Genomic DNA, 26,150 nt, shown 5'->3' on the forward strand with positions numbered 1-26,150 from the left:
GGTCACATTGTAAACTGCTGCTTTCATTTTGACCAGTCTTTTTCCTTATGCGCAGGTTGCTGGTGATAGCGTGTGTGTTTTCCATTGACATATTCAGTGTTTCCAGTACTTTGTTTCATCTGTCAGAGTTCACACACAGGACCCCTGTCTCTTTGCTCCCCCACTCATGCATGTACCCGGTTCAAGCGGGCAGAGAGCGGTCCCGCCAGCCCAGGCGCTCGGCCAGTCCAGATGGGTGGTCCACACCAATCACTGCTGCTCCCTCAAGCTTCAGCCTGCCAGTGTCCCTGTTGTGCTGACGCTCTCCCCTGGCTTTGCTCTTTTTCCCGTCTCCCGCATTCCTGCTGTTTCTTCTTTTCTTTTCCTTTCCACCAGTGTCGGCTAAATTTTCGTTCTCCATATTTCTGCGACCTTTATGCACTGCTCTGCTCTACCCTTGCCGTTTTCTGGCTTTTTAAGTTACACCAGGGGTTTTTCTCTCAGGCCACACGTCTCACGCCGAGTAGCAATTTATGGTTGAATGGCAGACTCCTTCATGTTCCTCGCATTACAAGATATTATTGTTAACAGCTGTTGGAGTCCATCCATATTTTCATCTTCTATATCAGTTCATTGAAGTACTTTGGAGACAACACCAGCCAACTTCTCGCACGGTGCATCGAGCTAAAAATGTGTTTTGATAATATAATCAATTATATATATGTATTTGATTTCTTAATTATGAGATTTTCTCAAAAAATCTAAATAAAAACAAGCATCCCTAAACTTCTGGTCCAACACCAGACTGTGGATACGTCGCTAATCTTCCTGATTCAACAGAATATAGTGTAACCCCTCTTATGTGCAGCATTTCTAGCCTGGAAATAAATACACAAATTTCTAGACTCGAATTACATTCTGTTTCATTTTCCCAGCGTCATTTTTTTAATAATAATTTAACTTCGTTAATAGATGGAGAGGCTTCTTTCTTCTAATGTAGTTTCTCAACCTTTTCCTCCACCTGCCCCTACTTAGATTCCCTTCCTCAGGTAAAAACGGGGGTAGCTTGCACCTAGAGGCCGAGACCAATCCACAAATACCCACAAGCATTTGCACATGCACACAAACACACACTTCACACACCAGAGCGACTTTAGCACATGAAAGGCCTCCCACCGAAGTGAAAAACATAGTGCAACAATGCTTTGAAGTCTACCAGCCATCCATCTAATGTAGGGATGTTTTCTGTTCCTCCTCCTCTAAAAGTCTGATTCATATATCCCTTCTCGGAAATCCCCTCCCTAAAGCCAGGAGACTACTACAATCGATCAGGGAGTCATTTGGCTCCTTTCACAATACCCCGCAATGTACCCCAAACATCCAAAATTGAAGCTTACTTTTGCATCAAAGCAAAGCAGGAAAATAGATGTAATTTTTTTTTAACTCCCAGATGATGGTTGCAATCTTTGTGCAATCCTAAAAAAAAAAAAAAAGAAAGAAAGAAAATATGCATGTATGCAGCTACAATTGAATCCACACAGAATGCATATATGCAGGGGCATACAGTAATTGCAGAAAGGAAGTTATGGCTCAGTGATCTGTCAGCACATTGTGTGTGGGTTTTTTTCTTTTTTTTAGTTGCCCGCACAATGGTGCTACAATCTCCAGAGACGGAATTCCTAAGAAATGACCCCTAAAACACAGAGGTCATTCAAATTGTTCCCGCTGTCTGTGAACAACAGCAACATGGTCACAGAAAGACGGCTACGTAGTGGTATTGGACATCTACACACTTGCATATTTGTTCCTGTGAAAGTGGATTTTTGGTCGATTAATATCGATAGATTATCGAGCAAGAAAAAGGTTTGTTTTATTCAACTGAAAAAAACCTGTTTAGTTGACCTTTTTTATCACGGGCCTCTAAATAGCTGTGATGAATAGACGACAATGTGCTATTGATATTTTCATGAGGCCGGCGGGAGGAGGGTCAACCGAGGAGTCCCTCTGTGTTTACGACTTCGTCGGGTTTCATATTTATGACGGCTGAAGCGTTTGCCAAAGCTCAGTAATTACACATGTGACAACATTTCTTTACGTGACACTACAGTAATTATATACCTGTGGTGACATACGGGCCATTACGGGAAGTGTGTAGATAACAAAAAGCCACATGGATCGTGGGTCTTTTCAACTGGAGGTGGTAATGTTTTTCCTGAGCTCACAGGTTTTTCTCTCGCCTTCAGTGTAATGTAATGTAAAGTGATTGCGAGAAACAAAGGAGAGTAACGCCGAAAAAAGGCCCCACAGAAAGCTGCTGATATAACATTATCTACTGATGTATACCGGGTAAATTAGCTTCCAGGTCGTATTTTCTGAGATAATGTATTGCTGTACGTTTGAAACCAAATGTTTCGGAGTTTTGAACCCAACATCTGGTTTGTTGGTTTCAGAAGGTTCCATATAATGTGGTTTGGTCAGAGGATGTCTTTTTACATACACTTCTTTATCTTGTCTGAGTTCAAAAAAGGAATTAATCAGGGCCAATCTGAAGAATCTGTAGCATGGAAGTTAATGCAACGCCTCCAACCACGGTGTCACCGCGTACTGCTCAGTGTGGTTTATTTAATCCCAGTGACCAGTTCCAGTTTCTTGTGGAGAATCAGCCTCGTATTTAATGTATAAATGACAAACATACTTATAGTAAGGTAGATGACCATGTAATCAAAAACCTTTTCAACTAAAACCTCATTATTTGAGATGTGCTTGTTAAAGGTCCACTGCGAACTAAATCACTGGGAATCGAGATTAGACTTTGAACTTTTGGAAAAGTTAGGCTTAATTACAGAAACCAAAGATAGACTGATTGGATCTCATACAAAAGTGTTAATTAAGTTATCCCAAGGTCTGACATGCTGTTCAACACCTTCTGGTGGCCCACCTCTACATGCTGCTGTAAAACCGATGTCCTCTGTATAATCACTGGAATATCTCATCAGACGACCATGAGGCTGTTTGCAAATTTTCAAGTTGAATTACGTCAGTGAGTTGGAGGAGGATTGGCTTTAATACAGATGTTTGCGGCCCTTTAAGGAAACAGATAGGATGCAACAGAACAGCTGCGGGTGACACAGCCGTTGACATTACTTTACAGATAATGTAACTGCCATTTTGGGGTGTATATGTATGGGTGTGGGTGTAATGCACTGATCTAACTATTCAGTTTCATATACATGACTGCCAGAAGTTGAGGTGTTGCTGTAGGACTTATATTCATTCCAAAAATTTGACACAAAAACAGCTTTAGTTCAGTGTGGTCGTCCTATTTTGTTGAGACTACATACCTTCCATGTGCTTCTGGACTGCCACCAGACAGGCGCTTGTGCCTGGGTGTACGCACCGCCGTACGGACACCAGGGGAGAGAGTGAAGCACCGTGGCGTTCGGATGCGGCGCGCCCCACTGAGGCCAGCTATGTGGATGCGGTCCAGAATCATACAAACCCCATCTGTCATCTCTCTGACTAACCTCCCTCTGGTTGTCTGGACTGGAGCACGACTGGAACATTTCTGGTCGTCCAAAACGAGATCCAAGCAAAAAAAAAAAAAAAAGCAAGCAATTAGTACATAAGGCAATTCTGTAATGAAATAGTTGTATTATCCTTATTGGATCATGATTTATACTCAACTCTCGCAGCGAGTATCTTGTTACAGAGAGGGAATCCAGAGGGCAGAGGGAAGATGCGTGTTTGTTCCTCTGCCAGTTTGGATGTGATATTTAATTTAGTAAATCTGGTTTCCAACCAGTTTCTTTGGAGATACTTGGGACTTTACCTGATTAGTGGTTGTAGTGGCTTGACTTGTTGCCACAATTAATGTGAATTTGGAAAAAAGACATTTCATTCACGTTTCCTCTTCAGATTAGGTAGTTCTCTTCCTTTGCCTCAAATTGTTACATAAATAGATACTCAGGAGTCGAATGGCCCCGCTGTTACTCATACTGCCATTATTCTATCTTCTTTTTTACATTTTCTGCTTAGGATGCTTGCTGTCTGCTATTGAAATTAAGAATTTTGAATAATTTCCCCCGACCACGGGATTCTCTCCAAGCTAAAAAGTCTAAACTTCAATAGTGTTTTCTTAGCGTTTGTTTGTAGAATTAATAACTGACTCCTCATTTGACTTTCATTGTTTCCATGATGAGGTGAACGTGATTATTGCTGTGACTGAAATAACAAGCAGCATGCTCCAAATTAAAACATCTCAACATGTGTGGCTGGACACAAAGAGGAAACCTAGTTTAATCATAGAACCATAACTTCCAATAATCTAATAACATCATGAATAATTAGCTTGATATGTCCAAAAGCTATTGGTTAATATTATTAGTAAACACATCTATTATTAGCACAGGAAGTCAAAAACAGTGTTATTTTGTGACTTTGTCAATCAAATGAACGAAAAGAGGTTCATGTCTAAGATGATAATAATAATATTAGACAACACATCCATCCATCTATCCATTGTTTTACGATGCTTCATCTAATTCAGGGCTGGGGTATGCTGAAGGCGAAACCCCCCGGGACATGTCACAATGCATGTTTTTAGAATGTAAGAGGAAAACAGATTCAAAATGAGCACATGCATAGAGAGAATATGCAATTCATCGCTTCTTTCATTTGTTTTTAAGGATTAATTCGTTGGGCCTCAGCGAGTCTACACTGTGGATTCCCCAGAAGACGATACGTGGAAGGCGTCAGTCTGCAGCGGTCTCGGGGGAAGCCAAGTTAGGGTACAAGTATGAAAGTTAAGTACAACCACTTCATGTCTTTGTTATAATAGAAGAGTGCAAATTAGCTGTCACTACTACGGGCCTGGTAATGGAAAATGCATGTAAAATTGGAGTCTCGTGCATTTGTTACAAAGCAGAACCGGCGGAACACAAGGAGGCGGTGGGGTGAGAAAGTGGAGGAATGTGTGTGGTTATAATCTCAGAGTGTCTCTCTCTCTCTCTCTCTCTCTCTCTCTCTCTCTCTCTCTCTCTCTCTCTCTCTCTCTCCTCATGTTGGAGGTTAATTGGCAAAGCATATCGCTGTCCAAGCATAGTGCAAACAGTGTTTAATTGTCTTTTTTATGTCGCCAACATCGCAGAATACCTCCACTGCAAAATTTGCCATGCGGTTCTAGGCACTGTGTTAAAGTGCGCAGAGATGACACTGGCCTGGCATGAGAAAACAGGTTGGTGTTTTTTTTTTTTTTTTGGGGGGGGGGGGGGGGGGGGGGGTTGTAAATGTCCAGAGAGGGTTTTGTCCACCTAGCTACATTCCTGTAAAAATGGTCATCTGGAACAACTGGTGTGTCTGTGCAGGTTTAGTCTGAGCCTTTGTTTGTGGTTTGTGGGCTTCTCTGTTTGCCCACGAGCAAGGCATTTTTTTCCTGAATCACCATTCATTGGCCTAACAATAGTTTAAGAGTATGGGAATGCCACTCAACCAAGCTTTTGTCACCCGATAAAGTTGTGCATATGGGTCATATAGATTCCTGGAACGAAGACTAAACATTAAACAATGGTGTCGCACGTGTGATGCTTCATGTCTCCATGTTAAAGAGGTTTTGATTTTAGAAACAACAGGAACGTGTGTCTGTGGAGAACAGTAAACTCCTCGAAGATATGGCTTGTAGAATATAGAAATAAAGACAATTTTTCATCTACAGTATATTTACCCAAGTTTTTTTGGTTGTTTTTTTTCCCAGACGAGTTGTTACTTTCAGTTCCCATATTTCACACAAATGTCTGTACTTTTCTACTCAAAACCTTCTCATAGCTTGTCTTAATTCATAATAGGGATTACCTGCGGGCAGTGGTGGCATGGACGGTAAATAAGCCAGCTTGTGTTTGGAGGATCACATGTTTGAACCCCGCCGCTGACAGGTTGTCATCGTACTACCCTAGGCCCGACGTGGAGTTTGCATGTTCTTCCTGCGCATGCACTGGTTTACGACTTTTGTAGTAAATACCATAAACACCTAATTGCTTATGTGTAATCTGTGTTACGATAATATAACACTAAAATGTATTGGTACATTTTTCTTGTTGATGGGAAGGAAGCAAATTAGAAAATAAATTACTCCTTTAATTTGTCCCACAGTCCAAAAAAAGGTGTTTTTCTCTCTGTGTTTGTCCTGTGAAGGACGAGTAAACTGTCCAGTGTGAAACCCGCCTCCACCCACTATTTGCTGCGATGGACAGCAGCCTCCCAAGACTGAATTGGTTAAGTAGTACCGAAGACGGATGGATGGTGTTCTAAGTGAGCAGCGATTTCTATGATATTTATATGTGCAACCACAACCTCTTCTTCCTCCCCAGTGTGAAGCATTGCATTTGCTCAACTTAACCCCTACAGCCACATATTCACCCTCAAGCAGCCTTGTGTGAATGTTTCAATAACAAGTTGCCTCTGTGTTAATTACGCTTTATCACACAGAGTTGATTTGTGTCGGCAGTAATCGCCAACATCAAACTTAAATCCATGACAAAAAAAATAAAAGTGCTGGTAGGTTGTTGGTTTTTTTTTCTTGTCTATTCATGAGAGCATGAAGACATGAGTTATAAAAGCTGAAAGTGCCAACTTTCTGTGGTAACAGTCAGCCAGTCTGTTGATTAAGATGGACCCGGATTAAAGCAATATGGTGCCCTGAGCTGACCTCACGCCAACTGCCCGACTCTTTCCTCATTAGACAAAGGAAATGTGATATTCACTGTGACTTTAAAGGGCATTCATCCTACTTGCACTTACAAAAAAAAAAGTTTCCACACATACAAACAAAATATACTGCCATAATTGACAGTGACTTTACAATACTTTGGAAAACTATATGCAAATCTCTTATAAATTTCAATTAATATTCATCTATTGATTACTCTTTATAGTCATTGCAAAGAAGTTTACAAGCACCACATTCACTGACTCTTTCTTATCATCATAACCTTTCTTATTATCTAATAATACCTACACTTGTGAAATACTTATGTACTTTGTATTGTTCTTCTCCATTTTTATCAAACTGGAGCTCAGGACTGTATTCTTATCTACACACTACAAAGGACTAACACACAGGAGATTCATCTCATTAATCTAATTTAACTAAATCTGGGTCTCATGAATCGAGATATCGCGTCATCAAAATGACAAACATATATTGCAGGACAGATTTGCCGTAAGTCTCCACTGCGGATCCCGTTCTGTACCTGGTTCAGTGTCCTGCGGAGCTGATCCTGAGAGTATCAGGTGTTCTCTTTTTCTCCTTTAACTCGCTTAACCTATTAACATGGCTCATTGTTGATTATCTGTTGAATGGCCATGTAATTCTATAAGCAGTGTGACTGTGATGCCCTGATCTCATGAGACCACCACCTTATGATCTCCAGGTTGTAGAACAAGTATTCTCCTTATTTGACCTGCTTTTGTTCCAACTGGGGGCTGACAGTAGAATTACAGGCCGCCCCGCGGCTCGGCATGTTGTCCGCATACATACAAAGCCTTGGGGGCCACTGAAGGACGGCGTTTCTTTACGTCAGGCTGCAGGCTCTCTTCCAGTCTCTGTGTGCCGCCATTTTTATTTATCAAGTTTTACAAATTGGCATCCAGATGGGCAACATCCAGTCGAACCGACTCTGAAATAAGGCCTTGAAAATAAAACACTTTAATTTAGTCATATTTTCATAATGTTTCATATCTTTCCTACTAATCAATCCAGAAAGATTTTTTTTTAACCCTTTCATCTTCTTCCTCGTGTCTGTCCATCTATTTATCTCTCTGTCTTTCTGTCCATCTGTTACACACTTTAACAAATCCTCACCCACCCACGTGGAGACAGGAAGTTTGGTGTATCACTGCTGAGCATTTTCTGAGCGTCTGCGTCACAGATGAGAAAACACGTGTGCACACACACACACACACACACACACACACACACACACACACACACACACACACACACACACACACACACACACACACACCGGCGTCTGCCTCATTAAAACCTTTCCCATAGATGTACTACTTTGTACAGCTCTTCACTCATCATCACCTCCAATCCGCTCAACCCTTGCCTCCTTTGAGCTCCACTACTTATTTTTATCAAGGCCTCTTTCCCCCCTTCCACCTCTCTATTGCTACAGCTCTCCTTCTTATCCTCCGCTGTCTTTGTCGCGGGGCTGTCATGTATTTAGGCACCTATTTATTTGCTTTTTTCACTGCTAATTCTCCCGTATTGTCCCTCCTGGCATCCCATTGCGTCAGGAACAAGGTCTCTGCGAGACTTTTGTTCCCTGCGTTCAGGACATGAATCATTGAGCTGAGATAATGATGAGGAGCTCAGACACACACGGCAGATCGAGCCTCCATCGCCGATAACAGCGGCAAAGGCTCCCCAACAAACGGCTTCCCACACACGCTCATTACGGCAAAGTGTGTCCAGTGGCTCACTATTTAGGGCAGGTGATTCAAACCGGTGTGCTTCAGCTATTTGATTGAATTCAAACCACTTGAGATGGAGTGTTTATTCGCTATCAAGTAATAAGTGCATATTTAAATGCAAGATTGAAGCTTGGTTCTGGTTGATTAAAGTGAAAAAGGTTTCACTGGATGCAAAATACAAACTCATTCATCACTTTTCCCACCTGAATATTCTTCTCTGGTAGGTTTTTTTCTTCTCTTGTTTGTTTGATGAAACTGATTCGTGATCAGTAAATGATTTGGTAAGACTCATAACAAGAAGACGTGACATGTTTTCCACGTGAGTTCCCTCTTGAGTGACTCAGCTTCCTCCCACTGTCTTAAAATGGGCATATTTGGGCCGATAATGAGTCTAGATTGCTGTCTGTGTCTATCTTTACATCTGTCTTCCCAATGGACTGAGCAACTATCCAAGGTTTTACTTTATCTTCACCTCTATGTCAGTTTGAATAGGTTTCAGCTCTGTGCACCTTGAATTAAACCGGTATCGTGGCGGAATATACGTATGGATTAAATGCAACTTGTGGGTGAGCTGGTGGCAAAACAGACAAGCAGCATTTAGCACTTTTGTGTTCATTTTACATTTCACTTTACTGTAATGTAATAATGTTAGGAATAATAATTTTCATTTCAAGTCAGTGCCATTTGAAAACTTGAAGATAAGAGTCTGACCAAGGCATGAATTTGATATTTCAGACTCAGAAATTCAAGCAACAGGTCAGCCGATCCTCATTTCTCAATATGAACAAATAGTTTTCCTACAGTAGATAAAATCGGATTATGATTGTCACATGCAGCATTTCACAGGCCAAACTTTCCTCTTATTTTCTACTATTATTGATTGTTCCTGCTTACAGGATTTCTCAAAGGGAAAAATGAAAATACAATAACAGTTGGGTGTTACGAGGTGATACATAACATTTTACATTCCCTGCTGCTTTTTCACAAAAACTTAAACTCTCAAAAAAATGCCTCTTTTTTTTAAAGAAACACTTGCAGCGCATGCCAACAGGGAAACAGAGATGCTGTGCGTCTCTCCTGCAGGAGTCAATCAGATCCATTTTGTGTCATCAAAGAGAGGTTGCAGGAAAAACCTCCAGACCGTGGATGAACATTCACTTTCACTTTTTATCGGTCTAGGGTGCACGCCAACACCGAGCAGAGGTTAACCCGGGCTCACTTTGAAGTCGGTCCTCCAAGCAGACAATGTTTACATTCTTCCAGCACATTACTCTCCCTCCAACCCACCGCAACTTCCATGCATTTCTGCATTGATTGTAGACTGAATGCTATTACGAGCAAACCAAAAAAACATAAAAACAAATCATGTTTTTAGTCCTCAAGGGTATTTGTGTGATTTGTAGTGTTGCTGTTGTTGAAAATTATTACACTTTTGGACAAGACTTCACTACTGCAGTTATGTGCCCAACTTGCAATTTCCAAATTGTCCACAAGATGATGCTGTGTGCACCTATTCAGAAGCTGAAAAAAAGAAAAGATACTGTCCATACTTGATTTGATTTTTGACACTGTGGGTGTGTCATCGACTGTCTGTTTCCATATGACATTGCTGACACGGTGTGACTCAGACTTGCGTGGTTCTTCCTCAAATTGCAAAACTCCTGGAGAGCGAGGAGAGCCATGTGCACAAAACGTTTCATGTCATATTAGCTGCGCACCACGATAAGGTTTGCACCCCGCTCTTTGAATGAACACAAGCAGATGCAGAGAGCTGCACACATTTCTACTACTGCACACCTCTACCACAATCTCTTCCACCTGGGCTCATACCCTTGAACTTTACCTAAAAAGTACTGAAATGTCGACCCAGATTTGAATATGTCTTGAAATTATCTGATTTTATTCTGCCGGGTTAACTAAGAGGCCTTTAACACACACACACACATACACACACACACACACACACACACACACAAACACACACACACACACACCCACACACACACACACAAAGTGTGTTAACATGGTTTGCACCCCTCACCAGAGCAACTGCGGTGCACATGCACGGCACTGACAACAACACTCCCGTGATGCAAGATTGGAGAAGTTCACAAAGTTTGTCTCGTTATATCGTAAATAATATCAGATGACTCAAAAATGAAGAAGCACCCGATGAGGAACTCTTCCTGCTGTGTCATTCTGATCAATCAAAGCTGCACTCAGACATGCAAACAGAGAACAGGCAGACATGAAGGCAGGAGTGTGTTCTCAGACTCGCTGCGCCTTTTTTTTTTTTTTTTTCACATGGAAGTTTGAACAACATATATTTTGACACACAGTAACTTCCACTTTATATTTGATAGAATGGTCACTAAATGTTTGTGATAATATTTTATATTGAACTTATTGACTCAGACAGACATGCATGCGAACACAGAGACAGACACAGACACAGACACAGACACAGACACAGACACAGACACAGACAGACAGACAGACACACACACACACACACACACTCATCTTCTTCATCGCTCGGCCTGCATGTCTTTCCCTATTGCACAGATCCAAGATAACCCAGTAACATAGATCCCATTTAGTTAGTGAGCATTCCTTGTTGTCTAAAATATCACCAGTTTCATATACAACGTGTCCTCCAAAGTAAGGTTTGGACATTTCATGTCCTCTTACACAAACTTAGTACGAAAATGATTGACTTCGGATTTTATATCAATTCTAAAACAATGCCTCCATTCACACAGATTGTATACATTTTAGCAGCCATTGCAACTAGCAGAAGGTGACCCGTGTGTTTAATATTAGAGTATCAGATCATTTCTACCTGTCAGTGAAAATACTTCCTGTTTTAAATAACTGATGTAGCTGGTGGAGAGGTGAAGTAGGAGGCGTCCATCCTCATTGTCATCGACACAGAGGTCAACAAGAATGATTCACATATCCATAGTACATACCACTACTCATTTACAGCTTGGGTCAAGTTGCTACGAAATAGTATTTTGATATTTTAGCGTTAAATAATCATTCTAGAATTCTCATTTACCTGCCTTTTTTGGGGGGGGGAGTCTCTCTTCGAAAGGTCCTTGGAATTCTGTATTTCTGTTTTTCTTTTCCCAAGTTCAGCTTCACACAAACTAAGTGAGTGTGCTGGCCGGTCCGCCTCCTACTGATGTTTGCATCACGGTTTGAAGCATGTGTTAGTGAAAGGGCCCCAGATTTAAAGCCAAATTGTGTTTCCTCTTTTCTGCCACCCAGGAGCAGGGTGCAAAGGGAAGCTGTACCCTCGACAGAAATAAGATTCTGGCAAGTCATCGTGTGACATAACCATGGCAGAATTTAAATGGGTCGAATACATACAGATATTAGATAGCATGGTACCACGGAAGCTTTATCTGGTAAATTACAACAAAGACTTTCAAGGTTCATACAAAAACACTGTTAAACACTGATGAACACTGTTAATCTCACGTTCTTGAGAAAGTTTGCCCATAGCTGGTCAGCACTGCTTCGATTCAAATAACAAAACACACAAGTGTTTTTTGGTCAGCTTCGTAGAACGGTGACATTTCATCCCGGGGGGGGGGGGGGGGGGGGGGGCTCCCGTCCTGCATTTTTGGTCACACTGTAATCTGCATAATAACAATGATGAACAAGCCATCAGGGGACGATTTGAGAGAAAAAAGCCTCCGAATCCCCCTTCAGATGCATGTTGATTGTGTTTATTCATGGCAGTTAGGTTGATGAGGGAGCAATATGGAGGAGGCTGGATGGACACTTGTTACGTGTTACCGTTAAAATAGCAGACATCTCTCGACGAAGAACAAACAGCGAAGTCAGACTGAAATCAAGGCGTCTGCGAAAGCTCTCAGGAATGCAAATTCAAAAGCACTTCATTACTTGCTTTCTCCCTGCAATCTTGTGTCTAAGAGACTGAACTAAGTGGTTAATCAAGCCAAAAAATAAATCTACGTCTGAGGGGCCGGAGAGGAGAAACCTCAACTCACAGACAAGGCCAAAGATGTGAGTGCATTCAGAGTATATCTCATAAGTGGGATCATTAAAAAAATGCTTTGTGTATAGCTGTGCATTAGACCCTTAACAAATCAAGAAGAGTATAAGATGCAACCCTTTTGTTCTCTCAGGAAATCTGTCAGATGCTCATCAAAAACATTTTCTAAATAACAACCCACCCAATAAGGAAAATCACCAAAACTGGAAGGATTCACCCTCCGAGAGCCACAAATATCCTCTAACCTTCCATCTTCTGTGCTGAATTAACCAATTCAGGTTGCATGGGGGCTGGAGACGATCCGAGAACATGCAAACTAAGCAACTATGAGCCACAAACTTGAAGCAGGGACGTTCTCGCTGTTTACGGGAGAGTGCGAACCGCCACAGCATCTTAACTAAACCAAAAACATCACATAACCATTTTTTTTTCATGCGTCATCTTGTCGTCTCTCTTCACCAAAACTGTGCTTTTCCTCGTCTTTCTGATCTTCATCGAAAAGCCGACAAAAATCACAAGCATATGCAGCCTGAAATATTTTCAGAGCATGCAAGTGTGAGAAGATCAAGGAGATCGGCGCTCGGAAGCTGCTGCAGGATTCAGTAGCTGCAGAGGCTCCTTCACACGTACATTCCCCAACATTAACTGCGCAAATTGTCCGAACTATTCCGGCCGATGCCTCCCGATCTCACCCGAGCGGGTCCTTAACGCAATTCCAATGCTATGCGACCATTCACACACCAACGCCAACGGCACAAGTTCTCTGTTGTTTGCAATTAGACGTGTTAACATAAGATCCCAGCATGGAACCCGGGAGCGCTCACGCTCCATTAAAACGGCTCTAACTGATTTAGAGCCCGTAACACCGTTAGGTTCATTTTTATTTTTACATGTAACTTGTAAGATACGATAGGATTAGCAGCGGTTGAAGCGTCGTGATTCAGAAGCCCCTTTGAGAAGTTTCCACTGACTTTGTTAGTGTAATTTCTGAACCCGTCACGAGGGAATTGTCTTTTTATTCAACGTGTCCGAGCTTCCTTTTTCACTGAAGGTGATTTACAGGAAAATGCACAAAAGGCCAGGATAGAGTTGGAGGATATTGGTTTTCCCTTTTGTGGAGTCGAGCGCACAGTATTAGTAATATTGGGAAATTATGCTTGGAAAACGCTGAACAGCTGTGATTTAATGACCCAGAATCTGTGTTGGTCAAATGTTCTTAAAGAAAGAGTCACTTCATCTACCCGTCCCACTTTATCCCACCTAAAGTGGCGGAGCTGACGCCAGTCCCAGCCGACTAGGAGTCAAATACAGAGAGACAGAGAACCACAGACATAAAAGGCACCAATTAATCCCAGCCTTTTGACTATGGCAGGAAAATCCAACCTTTGCACGTGCAAAGTCTGGACTCAAAAACCAGAAAGTGCAAACATCACCCCGCTGTGCGGCCCCCATAATTGTATATGTGGTTTAAAATCTTCTTAACATCCTTTTATGTTTCTCTTAATGCTATCAAGTTTGATGTTGGTGTCTTACCTTGTGTGAATGTGTGTCTCTTAAAAAAAATAAAGACGTTCCTTTTGTTATTTTTTCACTCAGACACACTAAAACCTGACCATCAATAGTTTGTTTTTTTTGCAGGTTTTACATGGTAACCTCAATAAAAAGAAAATGTTATCTTGAAAAGACTCGTATGGTTCAGATAAAATCCCTCAAATCTTTAATTAGATGATCTGACTTCCAGATCAAAGTGTGCATAGCTTTAAATCTTTGGTTGATTGAGATCTGAATGAGATGGGGGGGGGGTTTAAATCAGCCCAACTAATCTTCAATGCCCCTGAGACGCGTGAGACAAGTGACCACGGTTTTGCTCATGACGTCGAGATTTCTCGAGCTGATCTCTAGTTGTTGTTCAATAGCCAGAATGTGCGGAATGCGAGTGTGTGAGTGAACTCAGCGAGAGCTGACACTCGACATTAGATTTATGGGTGGAGATTATAACCCAGGGCGCTCTGGCAGAAACGGAGAAGAAGACAGCAAAGCCCAGGCCAATGGGAGAGAGACAAGAGGTTGGAGAGACGTGGCGGAGGAAATGGAGCAAATGCCACGAAATGAAATTAGGTGTTTGATCTCCGGGGGGGACAGGTCAGGTCTCACCGGTGGAGTGTCTGATCTGATGTAGAGGCAAACGGAAGCTCGGACTCTGACGACTGCACAGAGCATCCGTTATGGATCCACATAGTGGGAAAGGAGACAGCAGCTCATTGCGATCTACATATTTATTTGTGCTTTCTCCGTCAAACCCTTCAGCCTACGAAGCTTTATCCAGTCCTAAAACACAAGCCTCACCTAAGTCTACACTCTTTGTCCAAAAGTTTCCTTAAGAGCCACTCGATTTGACTCGGGGCCTCTGTTGTATCTTCAAATGACTTGCCGTTTCTCTTTTCCTTTCGTCTAATCGATGCACTTGGCACAGCGAAACGGTGTCTGCCCACAGACGCAAAATACGAGCCTCTGAAATAAACCTCCCCTTTTTAGGTGGCAATTGTATGTGGCGGCGGCGGCGTCTGGTTTACCGGCGGGCCTTTGATCCTGACAGTGTGCGACAGTGTTTGATTCCTGGGGTACTTTGACAGTTTGCAGGCTGGCAAAAGGCCCTCCAGTGTCTGAAGTTAGATCAGAGAAGAGAGGGGCCCTGAAAAGCAGGCGTCCAGCTGGGAGAAGATCAGAAGAGACACAAAACTTTAGCGAAAGCCATTGTGAGGTACACAGTGGCTGCTGGCTGCCATAACTTTTCCTTTTGTGTGTGTGTGTGTGTGCGTGTGTGTGTGTGTGTGTGTGTGTGTGTTTTTCTTCCTCTATGGCTATCTTCTCCCTTTCTTATCTCCCCCTCAGAATGTTGAATGGCTCAGTTAAAGGTCTGTGAGGTTTTATCTGATTTTGCCAAAATAAGTCACCTTGTTCCCTCTCTTCGCCGTCTCTTTGGGCTTTGGACACGTCTGTGTGTGCACATTATTAACCGGGCGCATTATATTCACCATACGAGCATCAAAGACACTTGAATGCTTAACTTCTGCATTTTATACACTAGTTAACTAAACCAACATTTTTCTAACTTAAAACATTGGTCGTTTTATACAAATTAGCTCATGTATATAATGTTTGATGTTGGGGTTTTTTAGAGCAGGGATGTCAAATATATAGTTTGCAAATTACAACTGACAGTGTCCAATATGGCCTGAGATCACCTGCTACCAAAGTAGCATTCGCAATAAAATGGTAGAAAAATACTGAAATGTATTGAAGGCTTGCAGAAATAATGACACCTCAGACAGGCTTTCAAATGAAGCAGAAACTTTTTGTCATTAAAACAAACAACATGCAACACAGGACATGTTTATTTATTTATTTTTTAGAGGTTTCACTTTATTTTGCAAGAGAAGGGATAGTTGAAAATATTGCAATTGCGATGTTAAAGCTGCAATTCTTTATCTTAGGGAATTAATTCCACGTAGATCCCTTCATAATGTTCCTCACACCTCTTTGAACCAAAATCAAATGAAACATATGTCATTATTTAGAAGTTATGATAGAATTTTACTTTTGATCGATTGTCCATCAAAATCAAGATCAAATCTGGCTGTACTGTGGCGCCTGAGCTAAAATTAGTTTGACACTCATTATAGAGGCTCAGTGTGGCGGAAGGAAAAAGACTTGCATGTTTAGAAAGTGTAATGGTGCCCTCTAGTGGTTCAATGGCAGAACAACTTCATCCATTTATCCATCCACGATATTCATCAATACATCAAACTGCTTAAAAAAACGGGTCAAAAAAAAGAGACAAATGAGCACTCAATATGGCCAAATTAGTAAAAACAGCGAAAAACCACTGGAATATTTTAAAAGGAAAATAAGCCCAAATGGCTAAAATATCTGAAATAATGAACATGAAATAAATAAATAAATGAATGAATAAGCTAAAAGCGACTCATTTAAATTACAATTTCTACTTTACTAAATGGTACTTTTGAAATGTCATTAATGCAACAGGATATATGATTTAAGTTGTGCATGTATAGCACAACCATATATAAAACTTTCTGAGCTGTGTTTGCCTTATTCTCAGGGTTAAATGTGTTTTACGACTCCAGATCATTTTAGTTTTATGGAAAATGGTGAGAAAGCTTGAACTTAAGAGGTGGAAACTAGAGAACAATCAGTGCACACCCAGGGAGAAGATGCAAACCCTGTACGGAAAGGCCCCCAAGTGTAGAGTCAAAGTGGAGTTTCTCGCTGTGTGGTGTGAGTCCTAACCACCCACCCAGCTGGTAATTTAACAAAAGAAAATATGAAAAGAGAAATTCTTTCCATGCCGAACAGCTGTACAAATAATAATACAACCGGACTCAATTCAACAAAATCTTCAAAAGACCTGGTTTTATCTTTGACAAGTGGTTTCTGGGTGTGTCTTATCAGCACAGTGTAGGTCATGCGATTTATCTAACACTCACAAGTTAAAGAAAGTCTTCAAAAATATTTCAGCACTGACACTTTATTTCACAGAGAATTCCTCATTCCCACAATGTTTCTTTCATCCTTTTCATTGGTTTTACAGATGATTGTACCCACAGCAGTCTATCCATCGTTCATACCTGCTTTTATCCACAAGGGGGCGGCAGTGTGCTGGAGACCATCCAGGGCAACACGAGGTAGGTCCAAAGCAAGCTGCCAGTGCATGTCAGGGCAAGCGCAGGGTGTGGGAATTCCTCACTGTGACCATCCTAACACACATGCAGATGAGGATGCTAGGTACTGAAATTCAGCATTATTATTAAAATCAATCCAAGTCATAAGAAGGTTGAAGGAGGCGGCGCCTCGATGTGCAGCAACAGTGCTGCCCACTGGTGCTGCCCCATCCTCAATACCAACACTTTAACCTCTACCGGAAATCTACTGGATGTGCTTCTCATCTGCATTTACATTCCATATAACAGACAGACTGAAATATATAATACATTATGTTGATGAATGACTACATTTAATTATTTCAACACTCAACACTAAATATTCTATTGGTTGCATTGTAAAGCATCCCATAATTTTAGTTTATTCTTTTAATTTGAAATTTTTTATCATTATAGTATTATAGTCCAAGCTGCCCATGACTTGAGGCGAGGTATCAGATCACCTGATCGTCTCAAGACAAAAACACTCACTTTGGCATCAACAGACACGTCATGTTCCATGACAGTGATGGCGTCTGTACTTTATATCAAAGTTGCAGTACTGCATTTTATAGTTCGCATACTTTATGATAAGAAATTGAATTGCTAAGTCTCTTTTTTGTGTATTTGTACGGAATAAGAATATGAAACAGAATTACAAGAAATAAAAACCTGAAGAAAGAAGTCTAAGAGGCTTACATTAAATCCTCCCCATCATAACGTTACTGTAGGAGCTATTCAGCAGTCTCTCTGTTGATTTTTTGGAATAATTATTAAGTTGATTTTGTCTTGTATTCATATTTATTTTTGCCAGTTTTTTTATTTATAAATTTTTTTCTATTTTAGCTTTATTGTTTGTTTGCATTACATACTGTGTTTGGATTAAGTGATATATTATAATCAGTGGACCTTATTAGATAATGCTATGGGCACTTGAGGTCTTTATATTAGGAAGGTAGAAGGCATAGGACCAGCATGTACCGGGGTTCGGTCTAAAGATTTTCACCAAAGCAAGAAACAGTGGCCTCTTTGTTGCTTTGTTTGCTTGCTTGATGTGAAATGAAATAAGACAAGACACAATATCTTCGTGTGGACAGTGGGATTTCGCCTGCATAAACCACATATTCTTGGTGCGTTAGTGGCCTGTTAAATTTTGAAGTTTAAGTAAAATTTTGTTTAAAGACAAATAGCAACTTCAATGACCATAATAAAAATAGCAACGACAAGCAGAGAAAAGTAACAAAGGAGTCAATAAACACCTAAACCTAAACCGTACAGCACCAGAATCAGTGAGATTCTATTTGGACAGATGATTAAATAATTTTGCCTTATAAACAGCAAAAGATGAAAACAATTTAAATTCGATGGAAAGTTTATTCTTGGAGACATGACAAAGTGGTAACTGAGAGTCTTTTGGGCATAATTCTTGGTATGAAGAGTATTTGATAAAGTTGAGAAGCATGTGAAGCAGCCCAGACAATATCACAATATGTGAGGTATGGCTATGTTAAACTGTTTCTGTATGAAAACATAGAGATTGTAAAATTGTGCAAAATGCGAAAATAAGAAAAATATATAATTCTTTATTTTTGCAAATCACCTTAAAACATCATTTTATTAAAAGAACGTAGGCAGCAAATTAGATATAAAAACCAAGGCCAGACTCGAACCTTTAGCGCTCATGTAAGCACATTATTATTATTTTTAATGAAACCACAGTTTAAATATGTGTGTATTCCACCCTGATGCGGCCTAACAGCCATCCAAAATCCACGCTGTGTGTGACTTTCTTCTCCTTAATGATATAAATAAACTTCCTGACCCTGCTGCAGCCCATAAAAGGCATCACTAATCGATCCCAGATCCCGGCCTATTAAAGCGGCGCTCGCGCTCCGCTCACCTGCCTGACCGCGGTCCTCCAACCTGCCTGCGACAATGTCGACCTCCGTGAAGCTCATCACCGGGGCACACATGCCCCTGGTCGGCCTGGGGACCTGGAAGGTGCGTTTATTATTCATTTATTGTCTCTTTTTTGCAGGCGCGGCTCAATATTACGCGTGTTACGTAAAGCTAGCGCGAGATAGCAGCGGAACGCCCTGCTAAAAAAAAAAACCCTGCTCTCTCCCAAATACCTTCTAATACGTCAACATAGGGGAATTAAACGAAGTTGTATTGGATGTCGTGGATAGTTTCTGGGTTGTTTTCCCTCCTCGGGTACAAGAGGCTCATGCATGTTTGTAGAGGAGCTTTAGTGCGCAAAGCCTCAGGATCAAATTACGCATCACTGGAATGGAGCGCAGTCCAACTGTCCCGGAGACTCCTCTCTCCCAGAGCTGCACTTTATCCACTTTATACCGAGTTGTTGGTTTATTCTTCGTTTAATATGCATGTAGGAATGCGTGTGTACGGTGAAACTGATGCCAAAAACAAACAAGTAAAGTCCTTCAATGAACTATATTTGTGTTGTTTTTTTTGTTTTTTTTAACTCAGATTATCCCATCAGGTTTATTAAAATACATCTAGTAAGTAATATTTCAGTGAGGAATAACGTCTTTCTCTGATTCTACATCTGGATTAAGATCAAAATGGTTATTTTTGTGTGTGTGTTCTTGCTATTTATTTATTTTTGATCAATCTATACACTTTCTGATATAAAATGAATCCTTTTTAAATCAAATCCAACTATAAGTAAGTTTGTTTGTTTGGGGGGGGTCAAATCTCCAAAATCCACTTTTAATTCAGACTAGAACATATTATATTTGTATATCCAATCCTATATAGAGAAGTGATACTTCACTTGTGAAATACTGTTTATTCTTTTCCTTTTTTAAATCTCCTCAAGAGCTTGTTTACAATAAATATGTAACATCACTGAGTTATCTTCTTGTTCAGTCGGCTTTGTTTAATGTATGAAAGAGCTTCGCTCTGCTTGTACGGCACACCTGGGTAATCAACTAATCTCTGCTTTCACAAGAATATGTTTGGGTGGCAGTTATGCAGCTTCGCTTATCCCTGGCCACCATACTGTGAAAACGCCCATTTGTTTTTTTTCCATATAACAACAAATGACTGTGTGTCCAGTCACCAGTCAGTCTGTCTTTATTTGCACCTTTTCAGGAAAAGAGAAAAGTACCATGAAGCCGGTTTATTTCTTACTTTACAATGTGAATTGAAATCCGTTCTGTCGAGACTTTTTAATGTCTGATGCGGCTCCGATTGTCTCGTAGTCTCCGCCCGGTAAGGTCGCTGAGGCGGTGAAGGCGGCCATCGCCGCCGGTTACAGGCACATCGACGGAGCCATGGTCTACCAGAACGAGCACGAGGTGGGCGAAGGCGTGAAGGCAATGATCGGCGCCGGCGTGGCCAAGAGAGAGGAACTCTTCATCGTGAGCAAGGTGGGTGTTAGACTGAAGTACATACTGTATTTACCCCAATACAAAACAATAGTTCCTTTTTCTTTTTAAATGTTCTTCCTTCCCTAGCTGTGGTGCACTTATCACCAGAAGTCCACAGTGAGGGAAGCCTGTGAGAAGACCCTGAAAGACCTTGAACTGGACTACCTGGACCTCTACTTGGTGCACTGGCCTATGGGTTTCAAGGTAGGTAGCTTTATTCTCTATGCTATAATGCAACCAGAAGACTGAGGTTAGAATACACGTTGGCTTTTACGACTCGTCTTCTGTTCCAGTACGGGTCGGAGCTGTTTCCTCTGGACGATGCTGGAGATACCATCAGTGATGATTCTCACTTCCTGGAGACATGGGAGGTACGTTACTGAGACAAGACTGTTTTTCAGAGGAAGGGGAAGATGGTTGGTGGACAATTTAGGAAAAAAAAAAAAACAACAACTACTAATCATGATAAAAGTCAAACTGCAGTTGCTAAACTATAACTGATATTATGAGTCGACCGCTGGTCAAGGTCTGATGCTTGAGTTGCTACCGGTCAGTCACATATTGAAACTGTAGCGTCCAGAGAGGTTAGGGGATGTGTTGTTATCAGGTCGTGAGGTAAAACTAACCCATCGCCTGAAAATGTGTAAAGGGAGAAACCCTTTTGTGGGTTCGGGATTAATCTTTAGTCTTTTCTTTGCTCGTCTTGCGTAACTGCTGACGTCACGTTCTGTCAAGGTCGACGTGTTCTTTTCTTTCTCTCCCCTTTTTTTTTCTCTCTTTTTTTTAAAATTTGTATTCTTCTCTCAGGGGATGGAGGAGCTGGTGGACGCCGGGCTGGTCAAAGCCATCGGGGTGTCCAACTTCAACAAGTCTCAGATCGAGGCCGTTCTCAACAAGCCGGGCCTCAAACACAAACCTGCCAACAACCAGGTAACGTGACGGGACGCGTTTATCTGCCGTGATGCGTGTTTGCGTTCGACTTTACACTTTGCGGCGGAGACCTGCCGTGGATTTAGGCGGCGATTAGCGGCAACAAGGCAAATGCTTCTCAAGCCGGCGAGTCTTAAAGGGCAAAGAGGCGGTAATGGCGTTATCGGTCTTCTGCCATCAGCTCTGGGGAGTAATGTCGTTAATGCATCATGGGCCGCAGCCGTTCCCCCTTCAGGCGGAGACCAATTAGCTGAGGTGACCTTATTTTCTTGCTCTTTTTTTCCAGAGCCGTTGGTCACCATCAATGTCTAGCCTCGTTTTGTCATGCTTTAAATTGGATTCAAGGGACAATTGTCTTCCTGTCTTTCGTCATCAGCGACACTTAAAAGCCAGGGAATCGGATTGAAAGTCGGCGACGCCAAAATAAAAGCGCAAGCTCAATCAGATTGAGACGTAAAATGTTTTATTTTCTTGACCTCCGGAGATCCTTATTGCATCAGCGCGTCTCCTAACCAGATGTTTCTGGGGAACGTGGCATCTGCGTGGATTTGACCGACTTGTGTTGCTTTTTTTTTTAAATTTATTTTTTCCGCTTCAGATTGAGTGTCACCCCTACCTGGTCCAGGAGAAACTGATCGACTACTGCCACTCTCAGGGCATCACGGTGACTGCCTACAGCCCGCTGGGCTCCCCCGACAGACCCTGGTCAGTAGGGGCGGCTGAATCTCTGCTGTGCCGCTTTTTAAATGAAATTGAAGCTTTTTTTATTTTTTATTTTTTTCCATTGCCGATCCTGCTGTCAGCCATGTGACTTCTTGTAGCTTCATCTTGTGACCGTTGTTCCTCTTTGCGTGTGCTTCGTGTTTTTTACCATTTAATTCTGGGTGTGGGATTAAGTAACAACGGGAGCGCCACGGAAAGAAGTGCTGGTTTCGAAAGTAGTGAGTTTGAATGGTGAATGTGAACGGCAGGGCTCAACCCGGCGACCCCACGCTGCTGGAGGAGAAATCCATCATCGACATCGCCAACAAGCACAAGAAGACCGCCGCTCAGGTGCGACAGTCCTCATAAGTGCAGGAAATGCAACCGATATAGACACACAATCTGTCTGGAGGTGACCCGAGTGTTTATTTTTGTTTGTTTTTTCCCTCCCTTGGCAGGTCCTGATCCGTTTCCACGTCCAGAGAAACGTCATCACCGTCCCCAAGTCGATCACGCCGCAACGCATCCAGGAGAACTTCCAGGTAACGAAGGCGGCGCCGTCGTCTTGGTTCGCCGAGCCGCCGTCCCCGCGCGCTCGTTCGGTGTTGAGCATTCCTACAATCTGTGCAGGTGTTTGACTTCAAACTGACTGAGGAGGAGATGAGCGCCATCAAGGGCTTCGACCGGGCCTACAGGTTCTGTCCAATGCACTGGTAGGAACGCACGTTGTCGTGTGCAGGATGGCTTTGCTTGTTTAACTGGTTTTAGCAGGTTCTTTGGCCCTTCTGTAGTGGCTCCCTCAACCTTCTGCAGGATTATACCTAAATAAACATTTAATTCTATTCATGCTTATAGGTACTTTTAAAAAGAATTTTAACTCGTGGCTGTAAAGGTGCAATTAAAATGGATAAAAAAAGAAATTCTACCAAGACAACTTTTATAAATAAAAAACCTAAAATGATAAGGATTTCTTAAACTGCTATAAGAAGAGACAAAATGGTAAAAAAAAATGCTGAAAAATAAAGTTGAAAGCTCCAGAATCGGGTACAAAATGTACTGAAATATTTACTCTACTAAATTGTAATTAAAACCTCATAAATGCACCATAAGACACAGTTTATGTTCATATATCAAAACTTTTAAGAGGCGTGTAGGTTTAAAATGTGTTTTGTGGCTCCAGTTTAATTTTATTTAAAAACAATAAAATGGTTATTAAACACAGCCCAGAATATTTTAAGTATTTAAATATTAGCTTATGTCAAACGATAGTCAGAAAAGTAGAATAAATACAGAATTAAGTTGTGAGGGGGTAATTACGCAACATAAAGAACTGAATTGAGCTCCGAATAGAAGCAAAACTTTTCTCCGGGATGACGGGACGGATAGACGGACAGAATCGTAACGTCAAAATCTACAAAACGAACGTGTGCCGAGTCTTCCACTCCTCCTTTTCCCCGTCGGCCTCCCTTCTGTACTCGCCCAAATCTGGACTGTGGGATGTTCAGCCAACTCCAGGTCAAATTCAGTTCTGTCCTCCAAAAGCTAAAGTTGGAGTGACCGCTTTGCTTTACAGCAGGGGGACGTCCACTGGTCAACGGCCAGATTATTACAGTGGAGGTCTCCTGCTCTCGTAAAAGGAATATCGTCGCTTCAGTCACACATTAATATCTTTAAAAGACTGGTACCGCCTGTATTAGTCCGTCGGTAAAGAATGTAATCTGTGGCAGACATTTGCTTAAAAACAATTACACACAAAAAGGAGCTTGGGAACAAAAATAAATTCTAAATTAGAGCAACTTGTTTATAGTAATATAGTTTATTCATTTAAGTCTTACTGTTTTGAAGGTCCAGTTGTGACCACCAGTGCATGTCCGCTGCTTTAGAAGCAGTCAGAGATGTAACGATGCCCTCTAGTGGTGCAGCGCGGAACAGCTCCGCCCGCCTCTCCTCCACACTCCCAAGATTGCATCTTCTTTGCCCTCCTTCAGCGAAATTGAACCAGTTCCTTGAATTAATTTCGGTTTATTCTATTCTGGCAAACGTGTGTTTGATTTCTCTCCACAGGGGCAAGAAGCACAAAGACTACCCGTTCAACGTGGAATTCTGAAGCGAGGAGGATTCGCCACAGGTTCACAGTCAGTGTATGGCTCTGCATAACACCTCCAATCTAATATTCACCTGAAGTTTTGATTCCCTCCAGCAAATTAATTCCTTTTGCACCTTTTGTTCCTGAAGATTCTTGTATTTGATGGTAAACTGTTACAGGATCGCTGCTTTCACTTCCTTGGATCCGTTGGTTTTTGTAAAGCTTTGCAATAAATAATAAAAAAAAAAAATCCTGTGGGAGAAAATCACACCGGTTAAAAGGTTTCAAGCTTCTTTCTGCATGAGGAGGAGTCACGTTACTCAGAGTCGGCATTTCTGCGGAACCAGTCGCATGCGAACAACCAATTCGCCTCATCCCTGACGCAACATTTGTCTGTTTTCACTTTCTCATCGGCTCAACCAAATTTTTCCATTTAAATGTTTTTAGGTTTTTTTTAATAACTCCGATAAAGACAAACGTGTCCTCTTCCAGCAACATGACATTTTTATTCTTGTGTGAAATCTTCTTTTATTAAGTCCTGATTGAAATGATCAAATAGTGAAGAATTTTAACTCTTTAAATTCCAAATTGATTTCAGATTTATCTGTAGTATAGTGTTTTATGGATTTATTGACGAATCCGACAATTATTAAAATGGATTTAAGTTTAAAGCTGTAGAATGTATAAGTACAGTATTTTTACTGGCGTTTTCTTTAAAACTCCAACTGGGTTTGTTTTTAGGGGTGAAAATGCGGAAATGACATTTTACTATTAATCTCCCAAATTAAACGTTTGCATTGGAGAATAAATGAGAGAATTACGCAAAAACGGTTAACTGCTTTAGATTACTTTTCTTTTTGTTTTTTGGAAACGGAGTTGGGTTTTTTTGTCCTTGATGTCTTTAAGAGTTTTAGACCGAACGTTCAGTGAAGCTGTGGATATTCTCAATGTGAGGCGGCTGCTGCGTCACCTGCAAAGTTTCCACAAAGTTAACTTAGGAACTGCGAAACAAATTAAATAAAGAAATAAAGGCAGTGCATCTTCTCAGCTTTTATGTAAAATTTTGGTTTATTCGCCAAAACTAGTTTATGTTGCTTTTCAAAGATTTTCTCCTGAACTTTATACGACTGTTAGGAATGTCTGTTATGTTGTGTACAAAGTAACTGCAGTAACAAGTAACTGATCATAACCTGTTAGACTGGAAAGGATTTTTTGTCGACAGGACGCAATCGCGGGTTTCAGGCAGTAATCTTTTAGGTTAAAGTTGGAGGGGATTCACTTTAACGTCTCATCTCACAGTGGTTCTGTTTGGACTTTAATGAAAAAGAAAGTTGTGTAACTTCAATAGAGTCGTATTACGTCGAGCCACACGGACTCTGATCGCGCTGATCCTTTAGTTTTTCCGTCTTTAACGTCAAATGTTTCAGCGAAGCTCCTTTATGAATGAGCCACAGTTAAACACACTGAAGGACACGTGTCCACACCTTATTCCGAGTCGAAAATTCGTGGGAAAAACCAGTTTAAGGTCAAGATCAAGGTGTGTTCAGACTTGTCACATTTCTTCCAGTGAAACCAAACCCCGGTGCAATCGCTGCATTTATTCTGTTTTTAATAAACTTCATTTTAACTGCAACATCAAACCAGCAGGAGTCGATCATATATATATATATATAAATAACATAATACAACCGCTGGAAAACAGTGAAGCACATGAAATTATGTGACAGTATTAGTCTTTTTTGAAACAGAATTCTAAATTTAACACTTGAATCAAGACAGCAAGGCAGTTTGCAATACAGACGGATTAACCCTTCAAAGTAAAAGAGATAACTGTA

General features: G+C 41.3%; 1 protein-coding gene across 1 annotated transcript; it reads left to right on the forward strand.

Annotated features, from left to right (window-relative positions):
- The first annotated feature begins 4,664 nt into the window (after positions 1-4,664).
- On the forward strand, positions 4,665-25,952 carry akr1b1.2 (aldo-keto reductase family 1, member B1 (aldose reductase), tandem duplicate 2). Its single transcript, XM_080491881.1, has 12 exons — positions 4,665-5,212; positions 17,094-17,187; positions 19,035-19,203; positions 20,430-20,597; positions 20,685-20,801; positions 20,891-20,968; positions 21,405-21,527; positions 22,126-22,232; positions 22,499-22,580; positions 22,688-22,771; positions 22,860-22,942; positions 24,294-25,952. The coding sequence occupies exons 3-12, from the start codon at positions 19,138-19,140 to the stop codon at positions 24,334-24,336; spliced, it is 951 nt and encodes a 316-aa protein (XP_080348007.1). The 5' UTR covers positions 4,665-5,212; positions 17,094-17,187; positions 19,035-19,137; the 3' UTR covers positions 24,337-25,952.
- The last annotated feature ends 198 nt before the right edge of the window (positions 25,953-26,150 follow it).

The sequence above is a fragment of the Lipophrys pholis genome, assembly GCF_963383615.2.
Source record: "Lipophrys pholis genome assembly, chromosome: 22".
Lineage (NCBI taxonomy): Eukaryota > Metazoa > Chordata > Actinopteri > Blenniiformes > Blenniidae > Lipophrys > Lipophrys pholis.